The sequence below is a fragment of the Anas platyrhynchos genome, chromosome 3, assembly GCF_047663525.1.
Source record: "Anas platyrhynchos isolate ZD024472 breed Pekin duck chromosome 3, IASCAAS_PekinDuck_T2T, whole genome shotgun sequence".
Lineage (NCBI taxonomy): Eukaryota > Metazoa > Chordata > Aves > Anseriformes > Anatidae > Anas > Anas platyrhynchos.
Genome location: NC_092589.1, coordinates 75,194,339 through 75,210,384, shown reverse-complemented (window position 1 = coordinate 75,210,384; position 16,046 = coordinate 75,194,339). Strand labels below are relative to the sequence as shown.

At 39.1% G+C, this 16,046-nt stretch overlaps 1 protein-coding gene across 3 annotated transcripts in view; it reads right to left on the bottom strand.

Annotated features, from left to right (window-relative positions):
* HACE1 (HECT domain and ankyrin repeat containing E3 ubiquitin protein ligase 1) overlaps positions 1-7,255 on the bottom strand; it is a 49,207-nt gene extending 41,952 nt beyond the window's left edge. Inside the window, exons 1-4 of one of the 3 annotated variants that reach the window (XM_027454780.3) lie at positions 6,993-7,255; positions 4,067-4,121; positions 2,872-2,961; positions 1,145-1,249 (exon numbers count right to left, since the gene is read on the bottom strand). In XM_027454780.3, coding sequence (XP_027310581.1) covers positions 1,145-1,249; positions 2,872-2,961; positions 4,067-4,121; positions 6,993-7,068 — 326 coding nt within the window. In that variant the 5' untranslated portion in view covers positions 7,069-7,255. Of the gene's footprint in view, positions 1-1,144; positions 1,250-2,803; positions 2,962-4,066; positions 4,122-6,992 lie in introns of those variants that run through there. The other 2 variants (XM_027454781.3, XM_027454782.3) reach the window with 2 other exon arrangements.
* Between the last annotated feature and the right edge of the window lie 8,791 nt (positions 7,256-16,046).

Below are 16,046 nucleotides of genomic sequence, written 5' to 3'. Positions count from 1 at the left end.
TTATGTATGCAACTAAAATATTGAGAAAGGCTGAATACTTATTCTTCCATCTGCTCTATTTCACCTACATTTACCAAGTCATCTGAGAAACAGCAATGTAATAAGACTATTTGTGGAAAGTCCTTGCAAGTGAAAAGCAGTATCCTACATGTGAGATAAAGGTATGGGTAACACTCCAAATCACAAATAACTTACAAAGGAAGAAAATAGATGCTGGGTGGTATAAGAGTGGTGAACTGTGCATGCCACTATAAATCCTAAGTCACTAAACACTTAAATTATTTTTAAAAGAAACATAAATCAAGTCCTAGAACTATCTGATGTACTGAAGATAATATTGAAGACCATCTGCCACCATCATCTTCTGCAGCAATGTTTTCCTGCACTTCTAATTCTTTTGTACAGGGCTTCATGCTTAAATTGTATTCCATTCCTTTGCCAACAATCAGGTCGACCGCTTGTCATATACATGTACACTAACAACTTGCACATACTACTCTGATTCACGAGAAGTGTTATTTTCCTGTAACACTGGAGATGTCTCACAGGAGCCCTTACAACTTGGAACAAAGGCACTACAATTACAAAAGAGCAAGTAAATCGTTTTTGCTCTAAAACACTTTTTTTTTTTTTTTTTTTTAAGATACCACAGTATAACTGAAGCTCATTACCAAATACAAAAAGGTGTTTGTTTAATTCACCCTGCTTAATATGGTTTGTGCAAACTTTGTATTCCTTTCCTTGCAGTAAAACTTACCTCGAAGACATTAGCTGAGCAAAAACTTGAAATCGCTGAACCCTTCAAACCCCTTAGAGTATCATCTTTGAAATCTTACCTTATGTAGCTAAGAGGACCATACATGCACGTTTTATTTGACAACTGTTGTAAGGATTGTGGAGATGTTAAGTAGCTAAGAACCTGCTTAAAGGAAAGCAATAAAATGCCTGCCACTGAAACTGGCACTTCTGACATTATTTCTTGAATATTAAAGTAAGGATTTTAACCTTCAAGTTCCCTGTTTGCCATCCCCATTTTCAGGAGTGAAAGGCAAAGTATTTTACTGAACCATGCAAAAATATTACAGAACATGGCAGCTCAAGTGCACTATGTAAAACACCTAAAGTTTTAAAGATTTTTTCTTACCCATTCCTTGCTGCTAAATGGAGAGGTGTACATCCTGAAATGTCCTGATAGTTTGGATTTGCTCCTTTTTTTAATAGTAGAACAAGGCATTCAACTGATCCACAGCTAAGAACAAGATAACAAGGATATTTACAAACCAAGTTTATATCAATGTAAAAACAGTAGTACTATGTACAGATTGTAATCAGATAAAACTCACTAAATGGTTTTTACATCTTCATATTTCCAAGGTACACAAAGCTAAAGGGAAGACGCTTAAACATACTGAGATCTGACTGATCTGAAGTTGTATAAATGAATTCATGATAGCCTTCAGTGACTTTAAAATCCAACAGCCAATCTTTAAGATTACCAGTTGTTTAAAATATAAATCAAAATGTGCTTTATCCCTTCAGTGTTTTGTTTACAATTTCCTCTCATCTCCTTCATCCTTCATCTATTCACAGGACTGAACTTGCCATTAAATACTAATTCCAATATAATTTTTTCCTTACACTTCAGCATCTGAAAGTTGCAATTTTAAGTTTAAATATCAGAAAAAAAATCTAAGATTCATACAAATGCTTCTTTGCTATTCGATTTGAATCTGTAACTCTTTTTTACTTTTCGTAATAGGACAACTCCTCTGGACAATCAACGTCACCAAGAATATACATAATTTAGAATGTATGTTTATGTCACTTCTGAACAAGAAGAGATGAGAAGGAGGATAAAGGCATAATATTCTTGCATTTGTCCTCACCAGTTTATCTACTGTTACTGGTCTCCTCAACGACAGAGCCACTAAACACCAACACAAAGAAACTGTATAGCCTAACTGTACAGTAAGTTGCAAAAATGACATCTTGATGATCTCTAAATGATCCAATAAACAGGCAAGATAAAGGAGAATTCACAAACAGCATAACATAATTTGTTGGGTTTTGTGATCAACAGATTTAGCATTTCAAAGAAACTTTTAAGACACATGCAAAGATTTGCTTGCATTTTTTAAGCGCTTCTTTAAGTAAATTTTACAAAAGAAGCATGTCATTCGGAGATGTAAAGCTTGGGAAAAATAGTTCTTAAACAGCCTGCTTAGAAACACAGAATTTCTAACTTTATTGTGCCCAAATACCTTCTACTTATATGCAATACCACTACTACTTTTTTTTTTTTTTTTTTTAACAGTTAAAGCAGGACCCAAATGCAATGCATTTTTTCATTGAAGTTTAGTTTTTGCAATGGCCTTTCAGGAAACTATCTGGTTCATTTCTGTTAAGGATGTTAATTCAATTGTTTCTTGGCAATGAATATTTATCACATAGAATAGCAACATAAATAATAAATCCAGGTCACACATCTGAAACTTGCATTCAAGTCCTTTAACCGAGATAAATATTATTTAAAAAATACATTAGAAGAGAACGACCAAGTTATCTCCCAAGTTATCTGTTACAGTCCATGAAGAAATTTGGAACAGCTGCTTCCCAAGTGAGAAAGGAAAAAAGTATCCACCGAGGTGCTAGATATCACTAGAATTTGGAAAGCCATTTGATATCACGTGTAAAACCTGTCCTCTCAACGGACAGACATTTTTCTTGGTAAAAAGAACAAAAAAAAAATCAAAAGTAGTGCAAAAACAAATGTTAACTGATACTACAGAGTTTTCCAGCTTACATTGGTGCCTTAGATTTGTGGTATTACTTTCATTGTAAACTTCTGGTCTGGACTCTAATAAGTCTTACTTTGCTGCAATATGAAGCAAACTTCTCTTCACACGTCCAAATGCATAATTCACATCAAATTTTGAATTTGATAGCAGCTCCGAGACAGACCTTCAAAAAGAGATATAAAACGTTAATAAAAAATAGTTCACAGAATCCAAAGTATTTACTGCAACTTGTACGCGAGTACTCTATTTCATACTTGATCACAATTTGTTTCTCCTTTGACTGATTTCTGAAGAAAAGTTCCAAAAGCTTGTAAGCACCTGCACATTAACACTTTTCCACTTCTGACTTGTACATAAAAAAAATGAACTGTGACAGGGCAGAAGCCTCAAATGTGAACTACTTACCATTTCACTGGATGGCCAAATCATGTCTTCGCAGACAGAAAACAAATGTAACACTAGCTTTGGTTTGAAAAATCTACAAACTCACATCTTCTTAACTCAACACAAGCATCCTATCCAGATATCTAGCAGATTTCATAAACATAAAGTTCAGAAGGCAGACTTGTACACAAGATCACTATGATAATGTAGGAAGACTCATGATAATAGGCTAAGAAATTCAAATAAAACCCTTCAAGTCCTAACAATTAGTTAAGATAAAATATCTCAAAATAAGTCAGACTACAAGTGAACCAGTCATTCCAACCTCCAGCAATGAGCTGATCACATAATTTAAAGCCTATGCACACAGTATCAACATGGTATTATGCAGAACAAATGTTTATCCTGATTAGATAAGCAATTTACATTTTCAGCAGGAGGCACACTATCTGCTTGCCTACAAACCAGTGGCAATACCACTTCGCTGGCACTGCACAGCACCCAGGTTCCAAACACACTGAGGACAACCAAGTAAGAGAAAGAGCTGCTCATCTAAGGAATCCAAGAAGTATCACCCTCATTGTCTACATGAGACTAACAGCTTTTACATCATCAAAAAACACACACTTGAATCTATAACCTAGTTATAAAACAATGCTTTTCTTATCCGAGCACAAATTCCTCTCTATGCATCTATAGAACAAATCCCAGTTCTAGTCTAAGGTATAAAATAAAACAGGTTTCTCAGTTAAGGATACACAGTCGGCTACAGAAGGTATCTCAGTTCAGCAGCAGAACTCCTGAGAGTGCTCTAGTAGCTGCAGCAAACATGCTGTTTCTATGATCTTAAAACAAAAAACTAGGAAACGTAAAGAATTTCTCACCTGTGCTGGTCAGCCATCACCATTGGCATTAGTGTATAGACAGCAGTTTCATTATCTGTAAAGAAATTAAATGGCTCCATTAAAATAAATCAACCTTTAAAGCAAAATAAGTTCATCTGGAACAATAACACACTTTTTGAAGTGTCCATTGTTCAATAGCTCATTCTTATTACACAGGTTAAAGGTACCTGAAGTTACTTTATAAAGAAAAATACTCCATACTTAGAAGAGGAAATGAACATGACTGTAATACATGAAATTTTAACATGCTTCTCTCTTTTACAAAGTAATAATTACAGAATTTTCAATACAGCGTGCTTTCCATCAATTCTTTTAATTTTTAATTCTGTTAATTAAGTTAAAGTACTTAAGAAATGTGCATTAACGAAAATAGAACACAATTATTTTAAAAAGAAGGAAATTTCCAGTGTCCCAAGGTGACTAACAAACTCACAGGAATAACGACTGTGGAAAAGTAATTTCTTTAATCTAGGTTAGTCCACAACCATGCATATTTTTTGTCTCTCAACTTGAATACCTGAATATAATACATTTCATTTTCACCTGTAATCTGTTTCATAGTCCATGTTTGAATGCAATGAAAAAAGGCTAGGACACAATCATGCAGATCAGTGACAGAAACAGACTGAAATGAACGACACAGAATGATATTAGAAATTGAATGATACTGTTTCTGTCAGTATTACCACTTTACAAAGTGCACATTCTGTACAATTTCTGTACAGAGCTAATTAAAAGGGTTTGGGACTAAGGAGCTTTTGTGTCTATTTTTGGTAAATATTATCCCTATTCATAAGCAAACTCCTAGTGATTCAAAGTAAAGTACATCATACAAGGGAGAGAAAAAGCATCACATGCCTCATGAACTTAGAGATCGTTATTTAAGTTGTTTGCATCTCCAGTCACAAATACTGAAGGGCCTAAGACTTGCAACTTCAGGTGGCAAGGCCTAGGTTTCAGACACTGAGCCTTGAGAGCAGAATCCAGAAACCTGTGTCGAGCTCTTAAGTGCCCAGAGATTGTCTGCTGAAGGATAGTTAAGAAGAATGATAAAAAAACAAATGCTACGTCATGTTGGCAAGGTTAGCTCAGTGTATTCATCGGCATCAGACTCCAGAGCTCTTCTTTGTAAGAAAAAAAAAAAAAATCCCTTGAAATTTCATCATCCAGAATCCCGCCCTGACAAGAAGCACGTATTATTTTATTTCGTAACAGGCAGTGGCTTGAATTTGGCAGAGATCACAATCTCAAAGAAGTGTCTGCACCATCCATATAACAACTCCCTAATGGCTAGAGCACATGCAAAGGAAGCCAAATAACTAGATTTAGCACCTTCAGCACAAGCAAGTTCAAAGATACCTCTTCACTTCCTAAGAGAGCACTACAACTCTTAGCTTAAGGATGGAGAGCAGAGGTGGCATTCTCATCTTTCCAATTAAAGTTATTCAAAGAATCCTAATTGAAGCAGCCAGACACGGCACACGAGAAGCCACCAAACCACATGCCATGCTAGACTGACCAGGAGTGACATTTACTAAGCTGACCATGTCAGTACACATTTGGAGCAAAATACTACATCCCAAACCCGCTTTCACAGTTGTTTCTCAAGAACCGTTTGGGCAGGCCTGCATGAACCCAGGGAACAGGTCAAAAGAGAAGACATCTAATAAGGTGTACACAGAGCCAGATGGCACTGAACATAGGTTTACTTCGAATGCAATTTGGACCTTTAGTGCCTGAAATCCAGCTATCTCCTTATTTCAGTCCAGCCATGGTTTGTTTCACATAGTTCCTAGAGAAAAAGTAGGGCTGAAGTTCCTTCTGCACTACAAGGCAAGGGAATTATCTGTTGTGAAGGTCACAGGGCTTGCACTTGCACTGCCACAGACATGATTACCTCTGAAGAGCAAGATAATATCGCCCAAGACAGGAAGAAAACTTACGAACCCAAATTCAGCATGAATTTGCCTGCACTGGTACAGAATTTAAAATAGTTTCAACTGGTGTAGGTTGTGCTAAGTATTTTGTATTGCCATCATCAATTAGTTGAGCGGGTGCTACTATGTTATCCCTGGAAGTCTGAACTTATGTTAACAATTTTCACTGCCGCTATTCAAGGATTTATGAGAAGCTGTAAAATCCATCCGAAACGTGTCTGTCATTCCGGGTTACGTATGAGTAACTGCACAGCAGGCATCAAACCCGTCCTCAGGGGACAGCAGCCAGGCCAGGAAGTCTGAATGGGGAAAGCAGGGACAAAACAGGGAATTATTCCTCCCTTTCCAACGCTGGAAATGAAAGCTGGCAGGCTCATCTGCAGGAACAAGTCCCCGAAGGAAGTTCCCCCAGCGTCAGGACATGACTCACGAGAACTGAACCTCTGCATTTCCCAGAGCTTTCCGCAGCCGGACACAGCTGGCAGGCTGACCCAGCTGTCCCAGCAGCCTGCAGATGTTTTTTTTGTTTTGTTTTTTCCACGTCCACCCTGGTATGCGTGAGAAGTTTGGAGCCACACCAGCGGGGCTGTTACCGGTGGCTGCGACCTGGGGCAGCTTTTCAGGCGAAACTCGGCGCCAGACAAAGAAGAGGAGAAGAGGTTTGCCACCGCCAGCCAGCCAGCACCCAGCCCAGGACACAAATCCCGGCTGAAAGCCGAGGCCCGGTGCCACCGAGCAGCGGGGATAGGAAAAGGAGAAGGAAACGGGGAAACGGCCCCGGTTAGCTCAAAGCCAGACCTCCCCGGAGGGAGCCGGCTCCCGTTCTCCCGAGCCACGTCCCGGGGCTCAGCCCCGCGGGGCGCCCCCCGCCACAGCCCGGCTCCAGGCTGCGGTGCCCGGGCTGCGGGCAGCGAGAGGCGGCCGCTCCCTTCCCCTTCCCTTCCTCCTCCTCCTCCTCCTCCTCTTACCGTCCGGCAGCTCCACGGTGCGGGCGCGGCGCAGGGACCTGGTGAGGCGGTTGAGCTGCTCCATGGCTCTCTCCATCCTCGGAGCCGCCGCCGACAGCCGCCCCCCCCCTGCCGCCGCCGCCACCCCGCCGCCCTCAGCCCATGGCGGCGGTGCCGGTGCCGGCGCCCAGGCTGCCCGGGCCGCTGCCGGCCCCCGACCCTCTGCGCATGCGGGGCGGGCCGGGGCGCGCAGGGAAATGGCGGCGCGGGGAGGGCCGAGGGGCTGAGGGGAGGGTGGAGGGGTGGTGGGGTTCCTTAGCCCGTCTGGAGTCAACGCGGGGAAAGGGAGATCTAGGCGCTGTAAACTTAAAAATGATAACAATAATCGTCATTTAACGCTATCGATAACGTAGACCAAGACATCAGAAGCAATAAACAAGTGTGCATAAGTTATTGTGCCTTCCTTTTTAATTTCAGTTGTCGCTGCCAGCTGCAACGACAGATGAACACCGGGTAAAACAAGTCCATGTAACTTCGGTCCCAGCAGAAGTGGCAGAACAAGCTGCTTGTGGGCGCCGGAGCTTCCACAGGGAAACACCTGCAGCACGAGTCCGTCAGTAACAGGCGGTGGCACTTCATCACTGCACTTTATTACTTATTTCTGGCAGGACAATACCTGTTATCAAATGTGCAGAAGCATTAAAAGTTAAGTATTTCACCCTTACTAATGCTTCAGGTGTTATTTAATGTCATCTTGACAAACAAAGGAACTATGTGTTACATGAAAATGCCATGACATACATTATACTAAAAGGTGAGGTAATCACACCCCAGCAAGTTGTTATTAATGACTAACTTCCGTATGCAAGGAAGTGTATGGGAATCCACAGAGATCTATCATCTGATTCTGTGTAATTTTTTTATTGTTTCATTCTGTACAGTGTTTCATTAAGGTAATGGAGCAAAATACCTGTTACATGTTCCAATGACTCCACCATGATAAGTTGGAGAAAAAAATCTCTCAGCATTGAAAAAGGTTCAGAAGGGGTAGCAAAGACAGTCAGACATCAATTGGCTTCCAGGTAATGATAACTGAGTTAGAACTCTGCTAGCTAGGAAAAAGAAAAAGAAAAAGAAAAAAAAAAAAAAAAAAGAAGAAGAAAAAAAAAAAAAGCTGTGTCCTGCACCAGTAAGATCCCATCTCAGACTAATGTTGTGGTTGTTCAACTCCAGTCTACTCTAAGAAATTATTAGATTATCAGTTCCTTTATCAGATTCATATTTCATAGATCTTTAAAAGGCAATTGGGATGTTAATTGTGCAGACAAGACTTATGAACTGAATACACCCTGATGATGAATGAAAGTTTGTACTTCATCAAAATCAGTCTTAGTTTACAGCTAGCAGATGAAAACAGGGTGGTTGTTTAAATTCTGAAGACAGCCTTCAAAAAGAGGAAAAAAATAAATAAAACAAATCAAATGTAAGTTCAGATTTACTGATTGCTAACTTGCCAAATTATCTTAAAAAAAAAAAAAAAGATACAGTGACACTGTCTGGTCTTCAAAAATCTTCTAGCTACCCAGATGACAGCTTGAACTCCTCTGGCAGGTGATAGCTGTTGAGGTATTCTATCTAAAAGTGAGAAAGTTAAGATTTTTGAGGGCATTTAGATGGAAAGACCTTAATCGTTGGCATTTGTTGGCTGCATTGGTCTAATAGTCTGAATATCAGCCTTCAAGAGTCTTGCAAAGCCCATCTGGTTCTCAAGCCTTTTTTATTGGTGACGGAAAGAGTATTTTTTAGTTTTAATTAGGAATGACAGTATTTGAATCTGTTGGTTTTATAACTCTGTAACATGAAAAAAATGTTATTTCCACATAATATGAATGCTGACACATTGTAATTGTTCATGGTTTGAGATGATTTCTTTCTTTAGCTGTGAGTTGTACAAATATTTACATGTTTACTTTATTTTTGGCTTCTGGGGGGTGTCATTTTGTAGGTAACTTACTGGGTATCTCTACTTCAGTGACAGTTGCTTATTAGATGTGTTTCATCTCAGAAAAAAAATGCTTTGGGGCTTTCTGCAGGGTTATTTACATCACGTGCCAGTTTCTTGGCAATTAACACTGCCAATTTTCTCAGAACACTTGAGTGATGAAACTGATTCAGTGGTGTAGGTACTAACCTGAGGTTGATTCCTTTCACTTGCAAGACTTCCTGATTGAATTCATCTATGTTTACAAAATACAAAGGTAATGCTGACTTAAATGAAAGACAGTAAAACTCCAGCACTCAAGATTGTGAAAGCAGAAGATACAAGTTGCAGATCAGAGATAGGTGATACAGGCTATGAAGTATGTGACAGAGATTATGAGATACTAAAAAAGTGAGTTAATGAAAAACAAATACACCTCTGATGGAAGTGTCCCTGGATTTAAGACTTTAAGAACTTTGAAAAGAAAAAGAGTATAGTTCTATATTAAAGTAAGATGTGAATTATACACAATATTAGCAGTGACTGCATAAGGAAAGTACAAGTAACAGTAGTGCAAATCTCTCCAAAATATAATAATAGGACTATCTACTGTAGGCACACCAACTCTTATTTCAGAATTAAATATGAACTAAATATGAAGATTAGACTTAGGATGTATTCTCCGATTAACTCACTTGCAGGCATTCATGATGCAGGATGCAGAGACTAAAAGCAGTATCAGTTTTAATTCTTAAGTGCAATGGGCATCTCTTGAAAGCCTGAATGTTAGAAGGAGAAAAGCGAGACAAAGTTAATTGCTCCATATACTGTTGTTTAATGTTTACTCAAATGTAATTAATAAATAAAGCTCAGACTGTTAAAAGGATTCTCTAATGCAGTGGAAAACTACAAGTTTTGGCTGGAAATATTATCGGATGGTCTGGTAATCAAGCTAAAACATCCTGGAGATGCTTCAGCTAGGGAATGTCACAACCACAGCAGTTCTCAGTTATTACTGTAAAATCAGTGCAGTCTCGGTTCTTTGAGAAGTGCTTACAGTGGGGCACAGGCAGCGCTCAGGATGCTGCTCTGCTGCTATGTTCTAGGATATGTAATTTATAATCTATACCTCAGGGCTCACACTGACACCACCTGGCACAGCAATTTCTCTAGTACAACTAGTTGTCCTAAAGTGCCCTGTGAACACAAAGGTGGCACTTCAACTTCAGTTCCCATTATTTTAATACCTGGACAATGTCTGCTAGAGATCTTTCATACATACACAGAGGTTCAAGAATTTATTTATTTATTTATTTATTTATTTCACCAACTCCACTCCCATTTTCTAATATATTCTCTATTTTTGCTGCAAACTTCTTGTTATATTACCAGGATTCACACACACAAAGAGAGGCAAAAAAACAGAAATCATAAACAGGGTCTGAAAATTGTGACATAAAGTCCTGTGATTTAAGCAGAATCTCAGAAGCCAGGCATATCAGTATTGTTTTCTAGACAGTTTGAGAAGTATATCAATGTGTAAACATTCAGGAAAAAAATATAAAATATAGGAAAGAAGAAAGGAAAAGATGACTGCTCTAGAGATTACCAGGAAATGAATTAGCAGAAAAATGATACATATATTGAATACCGTGGACATCTCTGGGTCAGCACAATCTGGTTCAGCAGAAAGGTTTTATTCCTTCTGAGAAGCTACAAAGAAGCAAGAAGAATGGTCAGTTATGTGGAATGGCCTGTCTGTGAGAAACAGCAAACAAGTCCAGGACACTTTCATGTGAAAAGAGTAGGCTAAAGTGGATGTGATAAAGATACACAGCATGGGGAAGGGGACTAGGAAATGAAGTTAACAGGCAACAAGCTTAAAACAAATGAACTGTGGAGGCCAGTGTGTCAAGTGGATTCCAACAAAGATTAAGCAGTTCATGGAGTGCCGGGCCATCAGATTTTTTGCATGATGGGTTTCGGTGCAATCTGACTCAGTCGCTGAACTACAAATGGGAGAGGAAAACAGGTAAAGAATCACAATGTACATACCTTGCTCCATAAACTCCATCAGAGTACACGAGGGTTGGTAGGAGAACATATTCATCGTGGTTGGACACAAGAAGCCAGACAGAGACATGGTCTTACATGGCATGAAGGTTCCCACCTGGGATAGCATGTGCTCTCACCCAGCATTCTTAAATCCATGTGGGTGTTTTTCCTATCCTCCACAGACGAGCAAATGAGCCTATTGTTGTGTTCTAGAAACAATACTTTGTTCCTCCCTTGTTCATAGGGTTCAGGCACGTGGGTCTTTCTGCACTTTCCTCCTTCTTCCCTTCCATGCCTGCATGCCATCGTTGCCAGGACAATATTCACCTGCGACACTCATTCAGAGCAGTTTGTCTAAATGAGGAGGCTTAAGTGTAAGATGAAAAATGATTCCTATGCCCACTTTTTAAAAATATTATGTGAGAAATGTGTTTTGTTTTGCTGCAGATACTTCATGGAGTAGAGGAGCCCTTTCAACAAGTATGTTACCCCAGCTTGACTTTATCAAGTTTCTTCTGGCCAAGGAGAGAGAGAGATGATGGACCAAGCAATAGGATATAAAAGAGGTGTCATCACGTTATTCACAGAATTGAAATCCATCCTATGTCACAATCTACCTCTGCTGGTCCAAAATGGGTTATAACTGACCTTTTCTCTTTCTTATTTAATTGGTGTTAAAAAGGATCAAATGCAGAATGTCTTCATGCTCAAGTGTTTCTTAGAAAAAGAATCACATGGGAGTTCTTTCTAAGTAAAATAAACAGTATAAGGCAATTTTACCCTCAGTCTTATTCTGTAGAGAAGTCAGCAACACCAATCATTCAGCTTTGCCAAAGGCTGCTGATGGTGTTAATAGAAACAAACAGTATCAGCGTGCCATTAAACAGTGATGATGTGGTGATGATGTAAGTCCAAAGCTTTTTCCTTTTATTCTGAGTTTCATAGAACTTCAGGGCTAAGGTCATTCTACGTTTAGAACTTTCTCCAATTTCTAGGTAAAGGATGAATTAAATGACCTCTTGAGGACCCTTCCCTTGTGCATGTGATTCTGGATATACCTCATTACAGAATGAGGACACGTGGACAACCAATGTTTTCCTTTGCTCATCATAGTAATTGAAGCAAGGAAACTTGAGAATATATATCCTTTCTAAATAAATCTTTTATCTTTATCTTATCTTTTGAGACCCTCAATGGGTTCAGTGACTTAAATACAGGGTCTTCTGCTACCTATTTAATGATACCTGCCATCCAGCTAGGTGACTTGGACCTCATCAGGGTAGGAAGAACAAGACCCTTTTCCCTGACTCATCAGGGAAGATCACAAGCCAAGCTACCCTGACTTTAATTTTGCTCCTGCATTTTTTTGTCTCTGTTTCATGTTTTCTTACACAAACTCATTCTACTTGCCAAGACACTCCCAAACTGATAGGACGTGTTGCAGCTTTTAAGCCTTGCTCTTTCCACCATGGCAGGAAGAAGTATATAAGGAAAAGCATCTCCTGAAGTCTAACATCTCCTTTGGCTGACTATAAAAACTCAAGGAATGAAAATCCAGAGCAAACCAGACAGTAGTAATGTGATCTCAGTGTTCAGCATCAGCGATCACAAATTTCAGTATTGCTTTCAGAGGCTGCCTTAGACTCTAGATCCACCCAGCTGTTTTGAAGGGTGCGTAAATGGCCTCAGGGTCTTTTCTTTTCTTTTCTTTTCTTTTCTTTTCTTTTCTTTTCTTTTCTTTTCTTTTCTTTTCTTTTCTTTTCTTTTCTTTTCTTTTCTTTTCTTTTCTTTTCTTTTCTTTTCTTTTCTTTTCTTTTCTTTTCTTTTCTTTCCTTTCCTTTCCTTTCCTTTCCTTTCCTTTCCTTTCCTTTCCTTTCCTTTCCTTTCCTTTCCTTTCCTTTCCTTTCCTTTCCTTTCCTTTCCTTTCCTTTCCTTTCCTTTCCTTTCCTTTCCTTTCCTTTCCTTTCCTTTCCTTTCCTTTCCTTTCCTTTCCTTTCCTTTCCTTTCCTTTCCTTTCCTTTCCTTTCTTTTTCTTGTGAACTTCTTCAGTAGACCTCATCTCCCCAAATAAGACTCATCTCAGCCCTACAAGCTATTAGTGTGTCCTGGGAAATAACTAACTGAACAGTGTGCTTTGCCAGTGGTACCACTACTGTCCAGCCTATATTGACTGCCATAGAAAGGTCAATTAGGAACCTCTGGGTGGTAATTAACTCCATCTGGTGTAGAAATTGGTGTTATACGAGGAGGAAGCACCTTCTGGGGGTGTCTGAATCTTTCTATAGTAAGCCTAGGTTTCAAAACCAGAACTAACTATCAAGTAGATGAAATTACTTGAAAGTAGTAATATTAGCTAAAAATAGTTACACCAAGACAGCTGTCATCAATAATGCTTCTGTATGTTATTAATTTCCTTGGTGTCAAGCAAAATACACCATTCCAAGGAAATTTTAAGGTTCCCAGCTTACTGAAAGCCTTCGAGTCATTTATTCACTGAATGCAGTCAGCAGAGTTCCCATCAATGCCGAGATAAGCAGGCACGAGCATATCTATCGCATGCACTCACATATCTACGGATGCCATGTTCAGTCCTAAAAGCAGTTGGTGAAATTTGTCTTTCACAGCAAATGAAATCAAATCAATTATTACTCCTGTGAGAGAAGCAGTTTCCGTGAATTTTACAGGAAACTGACTGCCAGTAGCCTTCAGCATTCCCTGGGGAGAGCAGAGCTGGGCTATGTTCCTTTCCCAAAAGATAATAGCATCACAACAATTAAAGCTGTGGAGCTCACAGCATTTATTTTGCCAGGCTTTCTTCAGAGATTTTTTTTTTTTTTCTTTTCAGGATTTGGAGGATTACAAATTGTTGTCAGAAAGGGAATGCAAAACTAAATAAAAATAAAAACCTTCTGCTCTTTTGGTCTGTTTTTCCTCTGTACATTCTTGACACAGACATACCAAATTATTAAATCTCTAAGCTAGTTGGCCTACAGCATAGAAGAAAGAGAGAAATTGATATTTCTGTATCTAAATCCCCAGACAAATCTGTGGCACTATGACTTCGGTGTGACTTCAGTGAACCTTGCATCTCATTTTTATTATATCTTGAATGTCACTGGATTGTTAAGTCCTCACAAAGAGGCTTCTCTGGACAGTGCTAAGCCCTAATGTCCAATCCTAAACTGGACCTTTCTGGCATCTACCGGATGCAAAAAATTAAAGTGTGGGTAAGTGCATTTCAACTATATTATCTTTTCTCCGTTTACCAAAAAAAATATTAAAAAAAAATAAATAAATAGAAGGAGAATCTTCTAAAGTTCAGCTTCACTTCACCCTCTTTAATTATTGGCAAACTACGAGACAGGACTACTTGAGAGAAATGTCAGATCTCTTCAGAGGGAAAATATTATAAAATCTTTAAAATAAAATCTTTAAAAATAAGTAAAACAGTAGGATATTTTTTTATTTTTTGACTGCCACTCATACTGAAGGAGCAGATAGTGTGATTTGTCACATTTCATCAAGGAATAAACCAGAGGAATATGGTATTTTTAAAGGATACTCTGGATATGGAGGCACGATTGGATATGCTTCTCCCCTGCAGCTCCATTGGCCTTGGTTCACTTCAAGCTCTGCCAGCAGAGATGTTCTTGCCTGCTGCATTGCCGTGTTGGGAGCCAGCACATCTTCTGAATGTGGCTTGGAGCCACTTTCCCCAACAGCCACGTGCTCCCCGCAGGCTGTGCCACAGCCCGAGGTTGGAAACTGCCTGCGTCTCCTACTAAAGACGAAGGGCTCACAGAATGATAGCTGAGGACAGCTTAACTCAGAGACCTGCTCCTTCCTCATTCCTGCGGTGCTGCCAGGGAATATAAGACACTCATGGAAGCAAGTCCACAGGGGACTGAGGAAACCATCTCAGACCGCTCCAGACACAGAACCACGCCTAAGCCCAGTAGTGGAGGTGGTGACGAACCCATATGGACCTCTGGGAATCCCACTGCTGCATGTCTGTACGATACACGAATTCGTGCCACCACCTTTTAGTACATCTGGCTGTGTAAAACACTGCTACGGTTAGACTTACAGCAACCTAATTGGGATCTAATAGCTGTGTATCATGGGGTAGATAGGCTTTATACATATATAAATGAATCATTGCTTTTCCAGATGCTTTTCTATCACAAAAATCTATCTTTAGCTTTCTTGCCAATAGTATTGAGAATAAGAAAATGGAGCATTGAGTTGTTTCACTTTTGTCTGTTACCTTGACGGGAAATCAATCGTTTCATTTGCATATCCATCTTAAAAACAATCAATGCAGCCTTACTTTTTTGTCATTGGGATTTATAAGAAAATAGTAATAATATGGATTTTGTCTACATTTTTATGTCCACTGCCAAATGAAGTGTGAATTTGGCTGTGTTCATGTTTGAGTTCTGAGCCTCGCTGTTTGTGTTATAGGTGAAAAAGTGATAATAATAAAGGTTGTAGTAATAGCAATAATAACAACATGTAGCATATTTTACAAAATAAGGTATATTATTTCTATATCTTATCTTATTTTTGAGGAACATTGTCCTATGGAAAAATAAATAAATAAATAAATAAATAAATAAATAGTTTTATATTTCACTTAATTGGATTTCTTAAACCCCTTTTAATATTCTTTTTTAATGGATTAACTAAGTTCCCCAACAATACTGAAAGCCATGGTCTAGAAAATCACAAATTGTGTATATTTTGACTGTGTTTCTTTTCATTTTACTGTAAAGAGATTCACTGAGGAGGGAGATTTCCTCAGAGAAGGTTCTGAAAGCACTGCAGTTGCTTTGGTTCTGCCAAGTGGCAAGTGAGTAGCTGCGGGTCAGGACAGCAGAGAAAACCCCACTCATTTTTTTCAGATTTTATTTTATCTATCTGTACTCTTGAGCTATCGAATTCTATTTTTTTCTGCTGTGCTATACAAACTTTACTACCCCCTGGTTTCTCTTTCTGTGCAAAATACGGCAAAAACAGACCTTTCCTAATTTGTTTTA